Source organism: Bufo gargarizans, chromosome 2 (assembly GCF_014858855.1).
Source record: "Bufo gargarizans isolate SCDJY-AF-19 chromosome 2, ASM1485885v1, whole genome shotgun sequence".
Classification (NCBI taxonomy): domain Eukaryota; kingdom Metazoa; phylum Chordata; class Amphibia; order Anura; family Bufonidae; genus Bufo; species Bufo gargarizans.
In genome coordinates this window covers 560,128,125-560,140,800 of record NC_058081.1, presented here as the reverse complement: position 1 = coordinate 560,140,800, position 12,676 = coordinate 560,128,125, and the positions used below count along the sequence as shown (strand labels likewise).

At 44.1% G+C, this 12,676-nt stretch overlaps 1 protein-coding gene across 3 annotated transcripts in view; it reads right to left on the bottom strand.

Moving 5' to 3' along the window:
• LOC122928623 (sodium-dependent neutral amino acid transporter B(0)AT2-like) overlaps positions 1 to 12,676 on the bottom strand; it is a 123,768-nt gene that overhangs the window by 3,333 nt on the left and 107,759 nt on the right. For all 3 annotated transcript variants that reach the window (XM_044281638.1, XM_044281637.1, XM_044281636.1), the window contains 5 exons: positions 8,977 to 9,087; positions 6,229 to 6,470; positions 3,421 to 3,595; positions 3,143 to 3,344; positions 1,430 to 1,589 (listed from right to left, as the gene is read on the bottom strand). In XM_044281638.1, coding sequence (XP_044137573.1) covers positions 1,430 to 1,589; positions 3,143 to 3,344; positions 3,421 to 3,595; positions 6,229 to 6,470; positions 8,977 to 9,087 — 890 coding nt within the window. The remainder of the gene's footprint in view (positions 1 to 1,429; positions 1,590 to 3,142; positions 3,345 to 3,420; positions 3,596 to 6,228; positions 6,471 to 8,976; positions 9,088 to 12,676) is intronic.

Sequence of the window (12,676 nt, the reverse complement as noted above, 5' to 3'; positions counted from 1 at the left end):
GGAACAAGCTACCCGGAGAAGGATAGGCACATTCTTTTATTTCTTTTATGTCTGATCTGATGTCTGAAGAGGATTGGGGGTCTGATGAAGATTGGGGGTCCAAACTGAGGCCTGCTAAAGATTGTAGGGATCTGATGAGTCTGATATGAGTTCAGATCAAAATAAATAAAAAAAAATCAGATTTTCCTTCTCTAAAACCTAGGTGCGTCTTATAAATTGAAAAATATTCTTGTTATAAATTGGCAAAATTGCTAGACCTAAAATGACACAGGGTTAAAAGGTTGAGGTAACCTTCTTCAAAGTTTAACACTGGGAATAGTGAAAAAAACTAAGGAGCAATCTCTCATCACCCTATAGTTTCCCATCTCAGACATTCATGGCAAACCCACAGGATATGCCATCAATGTCTGACAGATGCAGATGTCACCTCCGAGACCCGCACTTATCTCCAGAATGGGGTCCCCCGACCCCCTGAACGGAGAGATGGCGGTACATATGCAGTTCTCTCCATTTACTTCTAAGGGAGTTCTTTTAACAGCCAAGTTTGCTTACTCTGCTGTTTTTGAAATGCCAATATAAGTGAATGGAGAGAGACGTGCATACGATCGCCACAGGACAAGTCCACTGAGGTCAATAATTGGCTGCAGTGGTCACCTGGGGTATACACTGCTGCAGCAATGCAAAACAAAGAACAGTGAGGAGGGAGACTAAACTAGTTAATATAGTTTTTGTTATTTTGGTTACAATTTCTTGCATTGGGAAACCAGTGACAACCATTACTTCGATAGCAAAGCAGTGATGGAATCACAGGAGTAGAAGTACTGCACAGTTATCAGAAAGGGATTAAAATACCCTTCCTTCCTCTGTAGTGTGCTTTTACTACTAAAACGTAAATCATATGACATTAGGGTACTTTCACACTAGCGTTATTGTTTTCCGGTATTGAGTTCCGTCACAGGAGCTCAATACCGGAAAAAAACTAATCAGTTTTATCGTAATTCATTCTGAATGGAGAGCAGTCCGTTCAGCATGCATCAGTTCAGTCCCTTTTTTACGTTTTTTGGAAGGAGAAAATATTGCAGCATGCTGCAGTTTTATCTCCGGCCAAAAATACTGAACACTTGCCGGAATGCCAGATCTGGCATTAATTTACATTGAAGTGTATTAGTGTCGGATCCGGAATTAAGTGTTCCGGCAAAACGGATCCGGCTTGCGTAGACTTTTAAAAATGCAAAGAAATTATAATACCGGATCTGTTTTTCCGGATGACATCGGAGAGACTGATACGGTATTGCAATGCATTTGTCAGACGGATCCGTCTGACAAATGCCATCAGTTTGCGTCCAGATTGCCGGTGACTGAAATGCCTGCCGGAATCCTCTGCCACAAGTGTGAAAGTACCCTTAAGATAATGATAAGAAAATGGTACCTGTCTGCCCCGTACACCCAAGCCACAGCCACATTTTCAAATATCACAACAATAATAAGAGGCAAAGTGGCTGAATAGTCATCAAACATGGAGACGAAGTAGGATCCGGATCGCTGAACGAAGATCAACCCAGTCAAGAGACCAAATACACAGCAGAAAACTAAAACAAGCAGAAAACACAAAGTGAATAAAGGTCGTGTTGGAATTCAGAAGTTTTACATAAGATGTACAGTGCTACCATGTGTTCTATGGAGGGGGCTCAGCTCACAGACTGATGTAAAGGCAAACTTCTAACACGTCTCTATCACAGACGTTTGTTAAAAGAGAGTTACATTAAACTACACCAAAAAACTATATGCCATCAATTACTGATCGAGGCCATTCAACTACTTTAAAAGGGGTTTTCCCACAAATAATTATCTCCTATCTATAGGGGATGGGATTGTAAGGGGGTCCAACAGCTGGGACCCTTTAGAAAAACTAGAGCCGAGCCCCCCGTTACTCCATGTGAACGGAGCAGTACTGTACATGTGTACCAACCATTCCACTCATGGGACTGACTGAGATAGTTCTGGGCACAATCTCCATCAGTGGCCATGTATGTATGGATCCACTTCTCATGAGCGCTGTAGGTCCCCAGTGTCGAGACACCTATTTCTTGTTCTGTGGATAGGGGATAATTGCTTTTTTTGTGTAAAAAATAAAAAAAACTTTAAAGTAGAGGAAGGGCTGGTTATTAGCTGAAGCTCTTCACATAGTCTCCCTGCACAGTGACACCAGGAATAAGTGGAGAGACCTTGGTTCTCCCGATTAGTGGCGGTCTCAAATGTTAGACCTCCATTGATAATAATGTTATGGCATAATCTTGTGGTATGCTATAACATTATAAGATGGGACAATGCTTCTAATTAACACTGCTTGCCATGTGAGAGCTTAAAGGGCATCTGTCAGCAGATCTGTACCTATGACACTGGCTGACCTGTTATATGTGCATTTGGCAGCTGAAGGCATCTGTGTTGGTCCCATGTTCATATGTGCCAGCATTGCTGAGAAAAATGACAGGGATCAGCAACCTCCGGCACTCCAGCTTTTCTGAAACTACAGTGGGATTTACAAGAACAGCAGAGTAAGTTTGCATGCTGGGAATTGTAGTTTCACAACAGCTGGAGTGCCGAAGGTTGCTGATCCCTGCACTAGGAGCAACAGGGGCATTGTCATTACACTTAGAGGCTCTGCTCTCTCTGCAACTGCCGTGCCCTCTGCATTCTGATTGATAAAGCCAAGTGGGATGACCTTTTTTTTTTTTTTACTGCCTGGCCTGTCAATCAAGGTGAAGACGGCTTGGCAGCTGCAGAGAGAGCAGAGCCTCTAGGTGTAAAGGCTATGCCCCCGTTGCTCTTAGACGCAGCCACAATGAATGCTCAGAGCATTGCAGTGACTCAGTAATTAGCACGGTTGCACTCCAGCACTGGACCCTGCATCAAATTCGACCAAAGACAACATTTGCATGGAGTTTGCACGTTTTTCATTTTTTGTGAGGGTCTCCTCGGGTACTTCTGTTTCCTCCCACATTCCAAAAACATCCCGAGAGCTTATGTGGCTTCCTCTAAAATTGGCTTTTGTGGGGACATGGACTGATATGAGTGATGACAATCTCTGTACAGTGCTACAGAATACGTTGGCACTATATTAGCAAAAAAATAACGGCCTTACTTGTGAATAAGGTTTTCCTCTTGCGTAAACATGTAAAGTTGTCAAGCAGTGGGGTGATTATTCCTTGCATGTTCCCAAACATCGTGCTGAGACCCAAGTTCAGTAACATGAGGAAAAATAACAAAGACCAAAATGGGGAGGCAGGGAACCGAGTCATTGCTTCTGTGAAGGCGATGAATGCCAATCCTGTTCCTTCCACACCCTGCAAGGTAGAACACGAGATTTACACCAACAGTATTGACGCTACACCAAGAAAGTATTGTGAAAAGTACTCAAACCTTGTTCATCTCATCTTCTATCCGGCAATTTGTAATGCCATGTTGTGTCAGGTTGGCCACAGCATCCACGCTTGTGTACCAGTCATTGTACTCTGTAAGTGTCATGTTGTCCAACAGTACAGGGAAACCAAAGAAAGTGCGATCCTTAATTAGACCCCTAATCTTCTCCAGGTTTCTATAAAATAGCAAGAGAAGAGTGAAGTTCACAAAATGTGGAAGACAAGACAATCTTTTGGATCTGCTGCATCATGGGTATTACCAGCACCGCATGGGACACTACTGATTCATAACGGGGTCTGTTGGGTTATTGACTGCCCATATGATGTGTAAAGGTACCAATAAACCTTCACTAGCTGTTGGCTCTGAGAGCTGGATGTATAACCCTCATCTCTGAATTCTTGACAGCTCATAAACACTCATTTAAAAGGGAATGTGTTATCAGAAAGCGACCTGCTGTTTAAAGAGATTCTGTCATGAGATTTTAGCCCTATAAGCTAAACATATGCCCATGTCCGTACTAATAACATGAATCCTAAACTGGCCTCATTAAACCTGCTTGTGGCTCTATTAGCCCAAAAAACTGGTTTTTATACCCTGTCAATCGCCTACCTAAGGTGCCCAATGGGACGTCCGTTAATACAGGGTGCCCGGCCGTCTGGTGCCCAGCGCCTCCTTCCCAGTCTTGATCGCCGCCCTCCCTGTCTACAGTGCCGCCTTCCTCGCCTCAGCGCCGCCTCTGCCAGATCCGGCGCCTGCGCACTATGCTCAGCCTGATGCGCCGCAGAATCCTGGCAGCGGCTTGGTTAAACGAAGAGCGCATGCACCCGGCCTGATGCGTATGCACACTTAGCTCAACGAAGCCGCTGCCAGGAGTCCGCGGCGCATCAGGCTGAGCATAGTGAGCAGGCGCCGGATCTGGCGGAGGCGGCGCTGAGGAAGGCGGCACTGTAGACAGGGAGGGCGGTGATTAAGACTTGGAAGGAGGCGCAGGGCACCAGACGGCCGGGCACCTTGTATTAACGGACGTCCCATTGGGCACCTTAGGTAGGCGATTGACAGGGTATAAAAACCTGTTTTTTGGGCTAATAGAGCCACAAGCAGGTTTAATAAAGCCAGTTTAGGATCATGTTATTAGTACGGACATGGGCATATGTTTAGGTTATAGGACTAAAATCTCATGACAGAATCCCTTTAAATCACTCTTATGTATAAAGAATTTTTGATGATGTTTTTAATTTTCCATGTATTACATATAAACAAAAAAGATAAAATCCTCCCAATATGTCTTCTTGGTTTGTACAGATCACTTTCCTGCACGTTAACTAATTCTAATCCTGTCTGTATAGATAACACAAGATCCACCCATTCCCAAAAGGTGATTGACAGCTCTCATCTATTCTTTCCTTGTACAATGACCTCGCACAGGTCACAGAACATGCCTAGAAAACTCTCCCATAGAAGTCAACAAGGTCCCCTCCTGAACATTGTGTCTAAATGCTGTTAAGAACAGCTCAGGCAAAAATCATGTTCAGGAAATCAGAAAAATTTAAATCAAAGTAGAAAAAAGGAGATGTGCTACTATCTGGTTTTAACTAGCAGATAAAATTTGTGGCGACACATTTCCTGTAAGCCATATTCTTATCATTGTGAAAGTAAGGTAACCTGCAGATGAGGTGAAACTTAACCCTGTAGCACAAAACTTAATAAAGACCAACAGAAAAAAATATTTTTAGCCCAAAATGAGCAGAATGCAACCATTAAAAAAAAAATTCCCCCCGAAGGTGTTCATAGCCTTTAAATCAATTACTGTGAAAAGAGTACTCCTGTACACGCACAAGTCCATCGTTTCTTGTCGATGGCAGGAACTCAACTATAAGATACTCATGCGATGGTATAGAACTCCAGTGAAGGTCCACCGACTCTACCCTTCGGTCCCCGACACATGCTGGCGCTGTAATGCAGCGGTGGGCACCATGCTCCATATATGGTGGGAGTGCCCAGGAGTCTCTACTTTATGGTCAGATGTTTTTGCCCTATACAATGCTTTACATCACCCAAACATCACACCCTCACCATTAATCGCCTTACTGTCCATATATCCGGGGCTCCCCAACAGATAAAAGCAAATTATCCCCCGCAGATGGCGGTCCACGGACAGCTTGCAGAGAATATCCTGGACCTCAGCCCTAGACACCCTAGTTCGTTTGTAGGAACTTGGTTCAGAGGCCCATAACAGAGTAAAGATTTTTTTTCTCGCTCTTGTGACCCATGGTTCCAATTTCGTACCTCATCCCGTTTCGCAATCTGGTTGGCTACTGGTACTATTGAGACTCACTGTTCCTGATATGGCTCCTGGGACACTAGGTAGTAAAGAACACTCTCAGCTTCCTTACCGGCTATTCTATGGCCTTTCCCCCCCTGATCTTGTGTGCCTGCTAGCCCTGATTCCCTACAGCGGGTAAATTGAACAGCATTACATTACTCATGCAATATACGTGTTACCTGCACCCGTCTCCTCCCCACCCGCCCCCTAGTCTGTGCCCCCTCCCCTCTGTCTGTGTATTTGTACCCCCGATTTCATACAGTTGGTAAATCGAATAACTGTGTATTTCTCATGCAATATGCTTGTTCTTTTGGATTATAATAATTTCACCTATATTTGGATTAATGTGAACACGCTGACTATTCTATTAATTTTTTTCTGCCTAATAAAAAATGATTGAACCATAAATCCATTACTGTGGAAAATTAGAAAGATCATAATGCACCTAATTATTGTGGCAACAGAATCAGAAAAAGACAACTTACTCCAAAAAACACTGATTTGCAATGTCATTTGCGCGAAATCCCAGGACAGCAAAAACGACCAGTGTGGCGAGTATAGAGGTTATGAAGTTGATAAATGACACCAAAATGGCATCAAAGTGGCAGTTATTGTGGCGATCATTGTAGCTGGAGTAGGCAATCACACTTCCAAATCCAAGACCCAAGGCAAAGAAGACCTGGGTAGCTGCCTGTCGCCAAACCTGTATGTCTCCCCAGATTTCCAGCTAAAAAGAAAAAAACAATACAATACACATTTTAGTTCATTTAGGGTCCATTCACACGCCCGTAGAATGGGTCCGCATCCATTCTGCAAATTGCGGAACGGGTGCAGACCCATTCATTTTCTATGGGGCAGGAATGGATGCGGACAGCACACTGTGTGCTGTCCGCATCCGCATTTCCGGAGGGCGCCCCCAATCTTCCGGTCCATGGCTCCGGAAAAAAATAGAACATATCTTGTGCCGGCCGTATTGCGGATTCACAATACACTACGGACGTGTGAATTATCCTGAGTCGGCAAGGAGTCTGATATTACTGGTGACGCTTCTAAAGGTGCTGGGACCCCAGCGACCAGCTACTATCTGTGGGACACCTAGCAGTAAGTATTCAATTTCCACAGTGAACATTAAAGGGGTTGTCCCAGGAAAAATATTCTACATTTTTCATATGAATACTTTTGTAACTGCATGTAATTAACCCCCTCCAGACACAGCCATTTTATCACCTGTCTGACAACCAAATATTTTTTTCGTGACACATCATACTTCGTGTTGGTGGTAAATTTGGGTCGATATACTTTCAATTTAAAAAAATAAATAATAATAATAATAATAATAAATATATATATATATATATATATATATATATATATATACACATACACACACACACACACACACACACATACATACATACAATTTTTTTGAAAAACTGAAATTTTTTGATACATTTTCTGAGTTTGAACTTCTCGGCTTTTAAGACAGAAAATGATACCTTGTAGAATGGTTATTAACAATTACCATATGTCTACTTTTTTTTGGGCATTTTGTAAATGTCGGAGGATGCGCCTAATTTATGACAAGGTGCAGGCCTCTTTATAAATTAGACGCATCTTCCTGCAGTCCACGAGACCAACCAGATATCTACAACAGCTCAGAGCTGTCTGGCTTCACTTATGCCAGAAAAGTGGTGTAAATTAACATAAATGTGTTGTGACTACTGGCCATGTCCCCTTCCCATGTTGCTTTTTAGAAAAAGGGGAGATGCGACCATTATTTTAAAAGTCACAGTTAAAAAGTCGCACCTGCAACTTTTTAACACCACTTTTCAGACGTACAGGGAATGATAAACCTCACCCATTAACTTTATGTTACAGAGATACCAGTTTTAGGGTTCATATGTGCATTGGAGCCTCTGTTGGTTTCAGTTCATGTCAGTAATGTGCCGAATCCGGCACTTCTGATATTTTCCGTTCTTCTGCTCCTGTAATTGAGCAGAACAACAGAAAATAGCGCTGAAGTGGATGAACCTTTAATTAAATATTATAATTTTTTTTAAGTTTTGCCACTTTTACACAAAAAATAATGTTTTAGTGTCTCCATTTTCTGAGAGCCATTTTTTTAAAATTTTTGCCGTGATGGTCTTGACGGCTCGTTTTTTTGCAGGATGAAGTCGCGTTTTCAATTGGTACCATTTGGGGTTACCAACTTTTTGATCGCTTTATAATATGATTTATGAGAGGCAAGGTGACCAAAATGGCTGTTCTGGCATGTTTTTTTATTTATTTATTTTTCCGAATACATATATAGGTCTATTTTTTTCTGTCTTTTTTTTACAATGGTAAATGGCTTGATAAGAAATAAATGTAGCTACTTAATTATTCAATAATATATATATTTGTTGAGCATCACCTATCGCTCTGTCTGCCTTGCTGAAGTGAACGCACATGCTCAGTTCCATTTTAACTGCTACCAGCAATATCTAATGTTAGAAACTGTAACACTTACAGGCAGAGAGCTGCAACAGAAAGGACGTGCCCCCACGAAAGGACACGCCCTGAGCGGTCTGCTTGAAATAAATCTAGCAGAGAAATTGGAGCAATGAATGAGGAGATCTCTGGATCCATGTGAGGTACAGGGCTGGTTCTAACTGTTAGAAAAAGATTGCCATGTTCTATGTTACGTCTGATTTTCATTTTTTATATTATTCATGAAATAACCCTTTTAAGCATATCACAGTGGCCACTCAAATCAATGGGCTATCTGTGTAATGCAAGACAGGTCCTCCAAAGCTGTGGATGCTCTTTGTAACCCCTCCTAACTCTAAGGGCTCATTCACATGACCGTATGAATGAATCTGCATCCGTTCCGCAATTTTGCAGAACAGGTGTGGACCCATTTATTTCCAGGAGGGGGGGGGGGGGGGGGGGGCGCAAAATATGCGGGCAGCACAATGTGTGCTGTCTGCATCGATAGTTCTGTTCATGACCTATTCTTGTCCGCAATTTCGGACAAGAATAGACTTTTTCTATCATAGTGTGCGGTCTGCAAATTGTGGAAGGCACACGAGACGGTATCAGTGTTTTGCGGATCCGCAATTTGCAGACCGCAAAACACTACGGTCGTGTGAATGTAGCCTAACCATGAGATGAGGATGTTGAACAGAGGATCCTTCTTACAATTCCCTAGTAGAGGATCCACCAGACAACCCCTTTAATACTCAGAATTGTACCTTTGGTGTAAACATAATTTTGATCCCATCTAGAGCACCGTCCAGTAGAAGTCCACGGATGAGAAAACAGAACAGGACAACATAGGGAAAAATGGAGCTAAAGTACATCACCTGAAAATAGAAATAGGCCGCAATTAGGGCAAGTTGAAATATGCAATGCAGTACTCATCAGTGCAAATAATCTACATTCATATGTGTACTAAGCTCGCCAAGCCAAGAGCTGAATAAGATCTAGAAGCTGCTGGCTGTACCTGTGGCCTGCAAAGGCTACCTGTATTCAGAGTATAGTAGGTGAGGTGTAGCACCTCCTGAAATAAGGTATGCTGAATTTTGCCCTTTTAAATTGCATTTGGGTCCACATGCAATAAATCACAGCCTCTCTCTGAAATGCTGATTTGCTTACTAGTTTAAGGGCTGACCCTTATTGACGTAGAGTGAGCCCCAAGGGTCAAGGGGAATCACACTTGGTGGTGAGAATAAACAAAAATGTCCTGAGTTCCGGGATAGGGACACCAGGACAATGCCTAATATTGGTAAGAAGTCAAGGGTGGATCTTACCGGAACCAAGTTGATAGGCGCGTTTATTCAGCAAGCTCAAGAGGTCACCGGAAGTGATGGTCCTTTCTCAGCGCCTTAAGCGGTGTCCTTCGGAACTAGGTTGTCTTGGACAGGGTCATGTGTTTGTGGAGTACCGCAGGGAGTAGATCTATCCCTGTTGCACCCTACTTGGCCTAATATGACCCTGATACCCTAACACGGGATCCGTGCCCCGCAAGGGGTGGTCCCGTCCGGAACCTCGCCCTGGTCTAAGGTCCCTGTAAGACCCTGCCGGGGTGATGAGGAGGACACCTAGTAAAGTGAAAAAATGAGAAACGTGGGTACCAAGAGTTGGGTATGTTCACCTGTCCCTACGCGTTTCTTCGGTAGAACATACTGTAAAGTAATTATAATAAACCCCTCGAATCATCAGGGGACGGGGGTTTAGTGCAAGTGGTAGTTGTCCTTAGTAGCACGGTGGCAAGGTTATTGCTGGGCGTGATAGAAAGGGCAAACTAAGTTAAACCACTCGTGGTACATGGTGTATTAACACTAGGGTTAACCTCAACTGCATCTAGTATAAAGGATAATGATAGGCAGTTGAGGTGAAAAAAACGCAGACTAGCTCTAACCACTAATTGATGTGCGGTGAGGTAACTATATACCCAGAATGCGTATGGCAAGAAAAGGGTCCAGGTGTACCTGTAACACAGAAACAAACAAGGGAACGCCCGCTAGACACGTCTCTAATGATGGAGAAACTTGCCGATCCCCTAACACAGGTAAGGGCCGGCAGGCAGTACACTAATATGCATCTAGATATACAAATAACTGAGAGTGCCGTTACTTACATGCAGCCTGGGGTGCGTATGGCAACCTTCTGGCTGGGCCCGCATCAAACAGTTAATGTGAGGCCGGGTCTGTGGCGTCTGGCAGCGCTATGTGAGGCGCTGATGCTGTTTTAAAGTGAAGGGGGGCGGAGATTTAGTCCGCGCATGCGCGCACGGGACGCGGTCGCATTGTGATGAAGAGGCATCACATGTTGCGTCGCGCGTCACGTGAGTGCGCGTCATTGGCTGTTTGAGCACTGAGGCTGCCCCATTCAATGCCTGTGTCCACCAGCGGAGGCACCCAATCGGATTACAATGGAGATCCGTGGGCGGACACATCGGGTAGGCACGTGGTGGGCAGATGCAGCGATTCGCTCAAAGGATAAGTGGGTGGAGCTAGGCAGAGATACGCTGTCCGGCTGCTACAGACCACTTTAATATAGGATGTGTGTGGAGGGTCATAATCACAGATCCTACAATAAGGACAACACAGTGGACATTAAGGGGCAGGGAAAACCATGCCATACGCATTCTGGGTATATAGTTACCTCACCGCACATCAATTAGTGGTTAGAGCTAGTCTGCGTTTTTTTCACCTCAACTGCCTATCATTATCCTTTATACTAGATGCAGTTGAGGTTAACCCTAGTGTTAATACACCATGTACCACGAGTGGTTTAACTTAGTTTGCCCTTTCTATCACGCCCAGCAATAACCTTGCCACCGTGCTACTAAGGACAACTACCACTTGCACTAAACCCCCGTCCCCTGATGATTCGAGGGGTTTATTATAATTACTTTACAGTATGTTCTACCGAAGAAACGCGTAGGGACAGGTGAACATACCCAACTCTTGGTACCCACGTTTCTCATTTTTTCACTTTACTAGGTGTCCTCCTCATCACCCCGGCAGGGTCTTACAGGGACCTTAGACCAGGGCGAGGTTCCGGACGGGACCACCCCTTGCGGGGCACGGATCCCGTGTTAGGGTATCAGGGTCATATTAGGCCAAGTAGGGTGCAACAGGGATAGATCTACTCCCTGCGGTACTCCACAAACACATGACCCTGTCCAAGACAACCTAGTTCCGAAGGACACCGCTTAAGGCGCTGAGAAAGGACCATCACTTCCGGTGACCTCTTGAGCTTGCTGAATAAACGCGCCTATCAACTTGGTTCCGGTAAGATCCACCCTTGACTTCTTACCAATATTAGGCATTGTCCTGGTGTCCCTATCCCGGAACTCAGGACATTTTTGTTTATTCTCACCACCAAGTGTGATTCCCCTTGACCCTTGGGGCTCACTCTACGTCAATAAGGGTCAGCCCGAGGGGCCTCATCTACCGCAATCCGCCTATTCGGCGGCTCACGCGTAAGTTTGTGTCTGTTTTTGTTTGTAAGGGGTTTACATGTGTTTTTTAGTCGTACCATTAAAATTTGAATATTTTAGAACGTTACTGCCCCTTTAATTTTCAAATAATACGTTTCTCAGCAGTATCCTGGTGAGAGGTGCGGATGCACCATTCTCCCTTGAAGGGACAACCCTTCTCCTTTTTTGTATTTCTTACTAGTTTAAGCCCTCATCGTTAGGAGGAAAGCTTATTTACTAGGATATGCCATTGGTACCTAATCAGTGGTGGTCTGGTTGCTGGACCCCCAGCAATGGCTAGAATGAAAGGGGCAGCAGTCTCTTAGCTATATCCCAGACACTGCGCCACTTCTGTTGGAGGGGTGCAGTGTTAGAAAAAGGTTTATTGTTTGAGGTTTCAGACGTCAGACCCATATTGATGGTATTCATGCCATCAATAGGCTCTAAAAGTCTATGGTGGATGTCCATCCTCTTCATGCGCAGGTTAAAGAACTGCTGCCATGTAACGTTCTGAATAATTAAAGGTGCTGTTTGAGATGATTAAAAGTCTCAGACAACCCTTACAATGTCTTGAAATAAAAGTTTAAATAAAAAATTAAAATTGTTTTCCCCAGTCTATGTGGTGCCAGGTGCTCCCACCAATGTTCATTTACCAACAGCGGTAGCATGCGGCACGTCAACTCTGCTGCCAATCATTGTGTTCAGTAGTAGTCCGCTGAGTGATCAGGGCACCACTGGGGACATGGAGTGGTGGGAGTACCGGAACAATGCTGGAGAAATGGGTTTTGCACTGAAAATAAGTAATGTACAGTACCCTGCATGGAAATTGTTTTTTCAAATCATCCCGACACCTCACTATTACACACCAGTCTCGGTGCTCTCTGTTGTATACGAGTCATACAAAGAGAGAGGGGGGGGGGGGGTAGCTTCCTAAGTTGGTATCCGGACACGCAGGAATAGGCTAT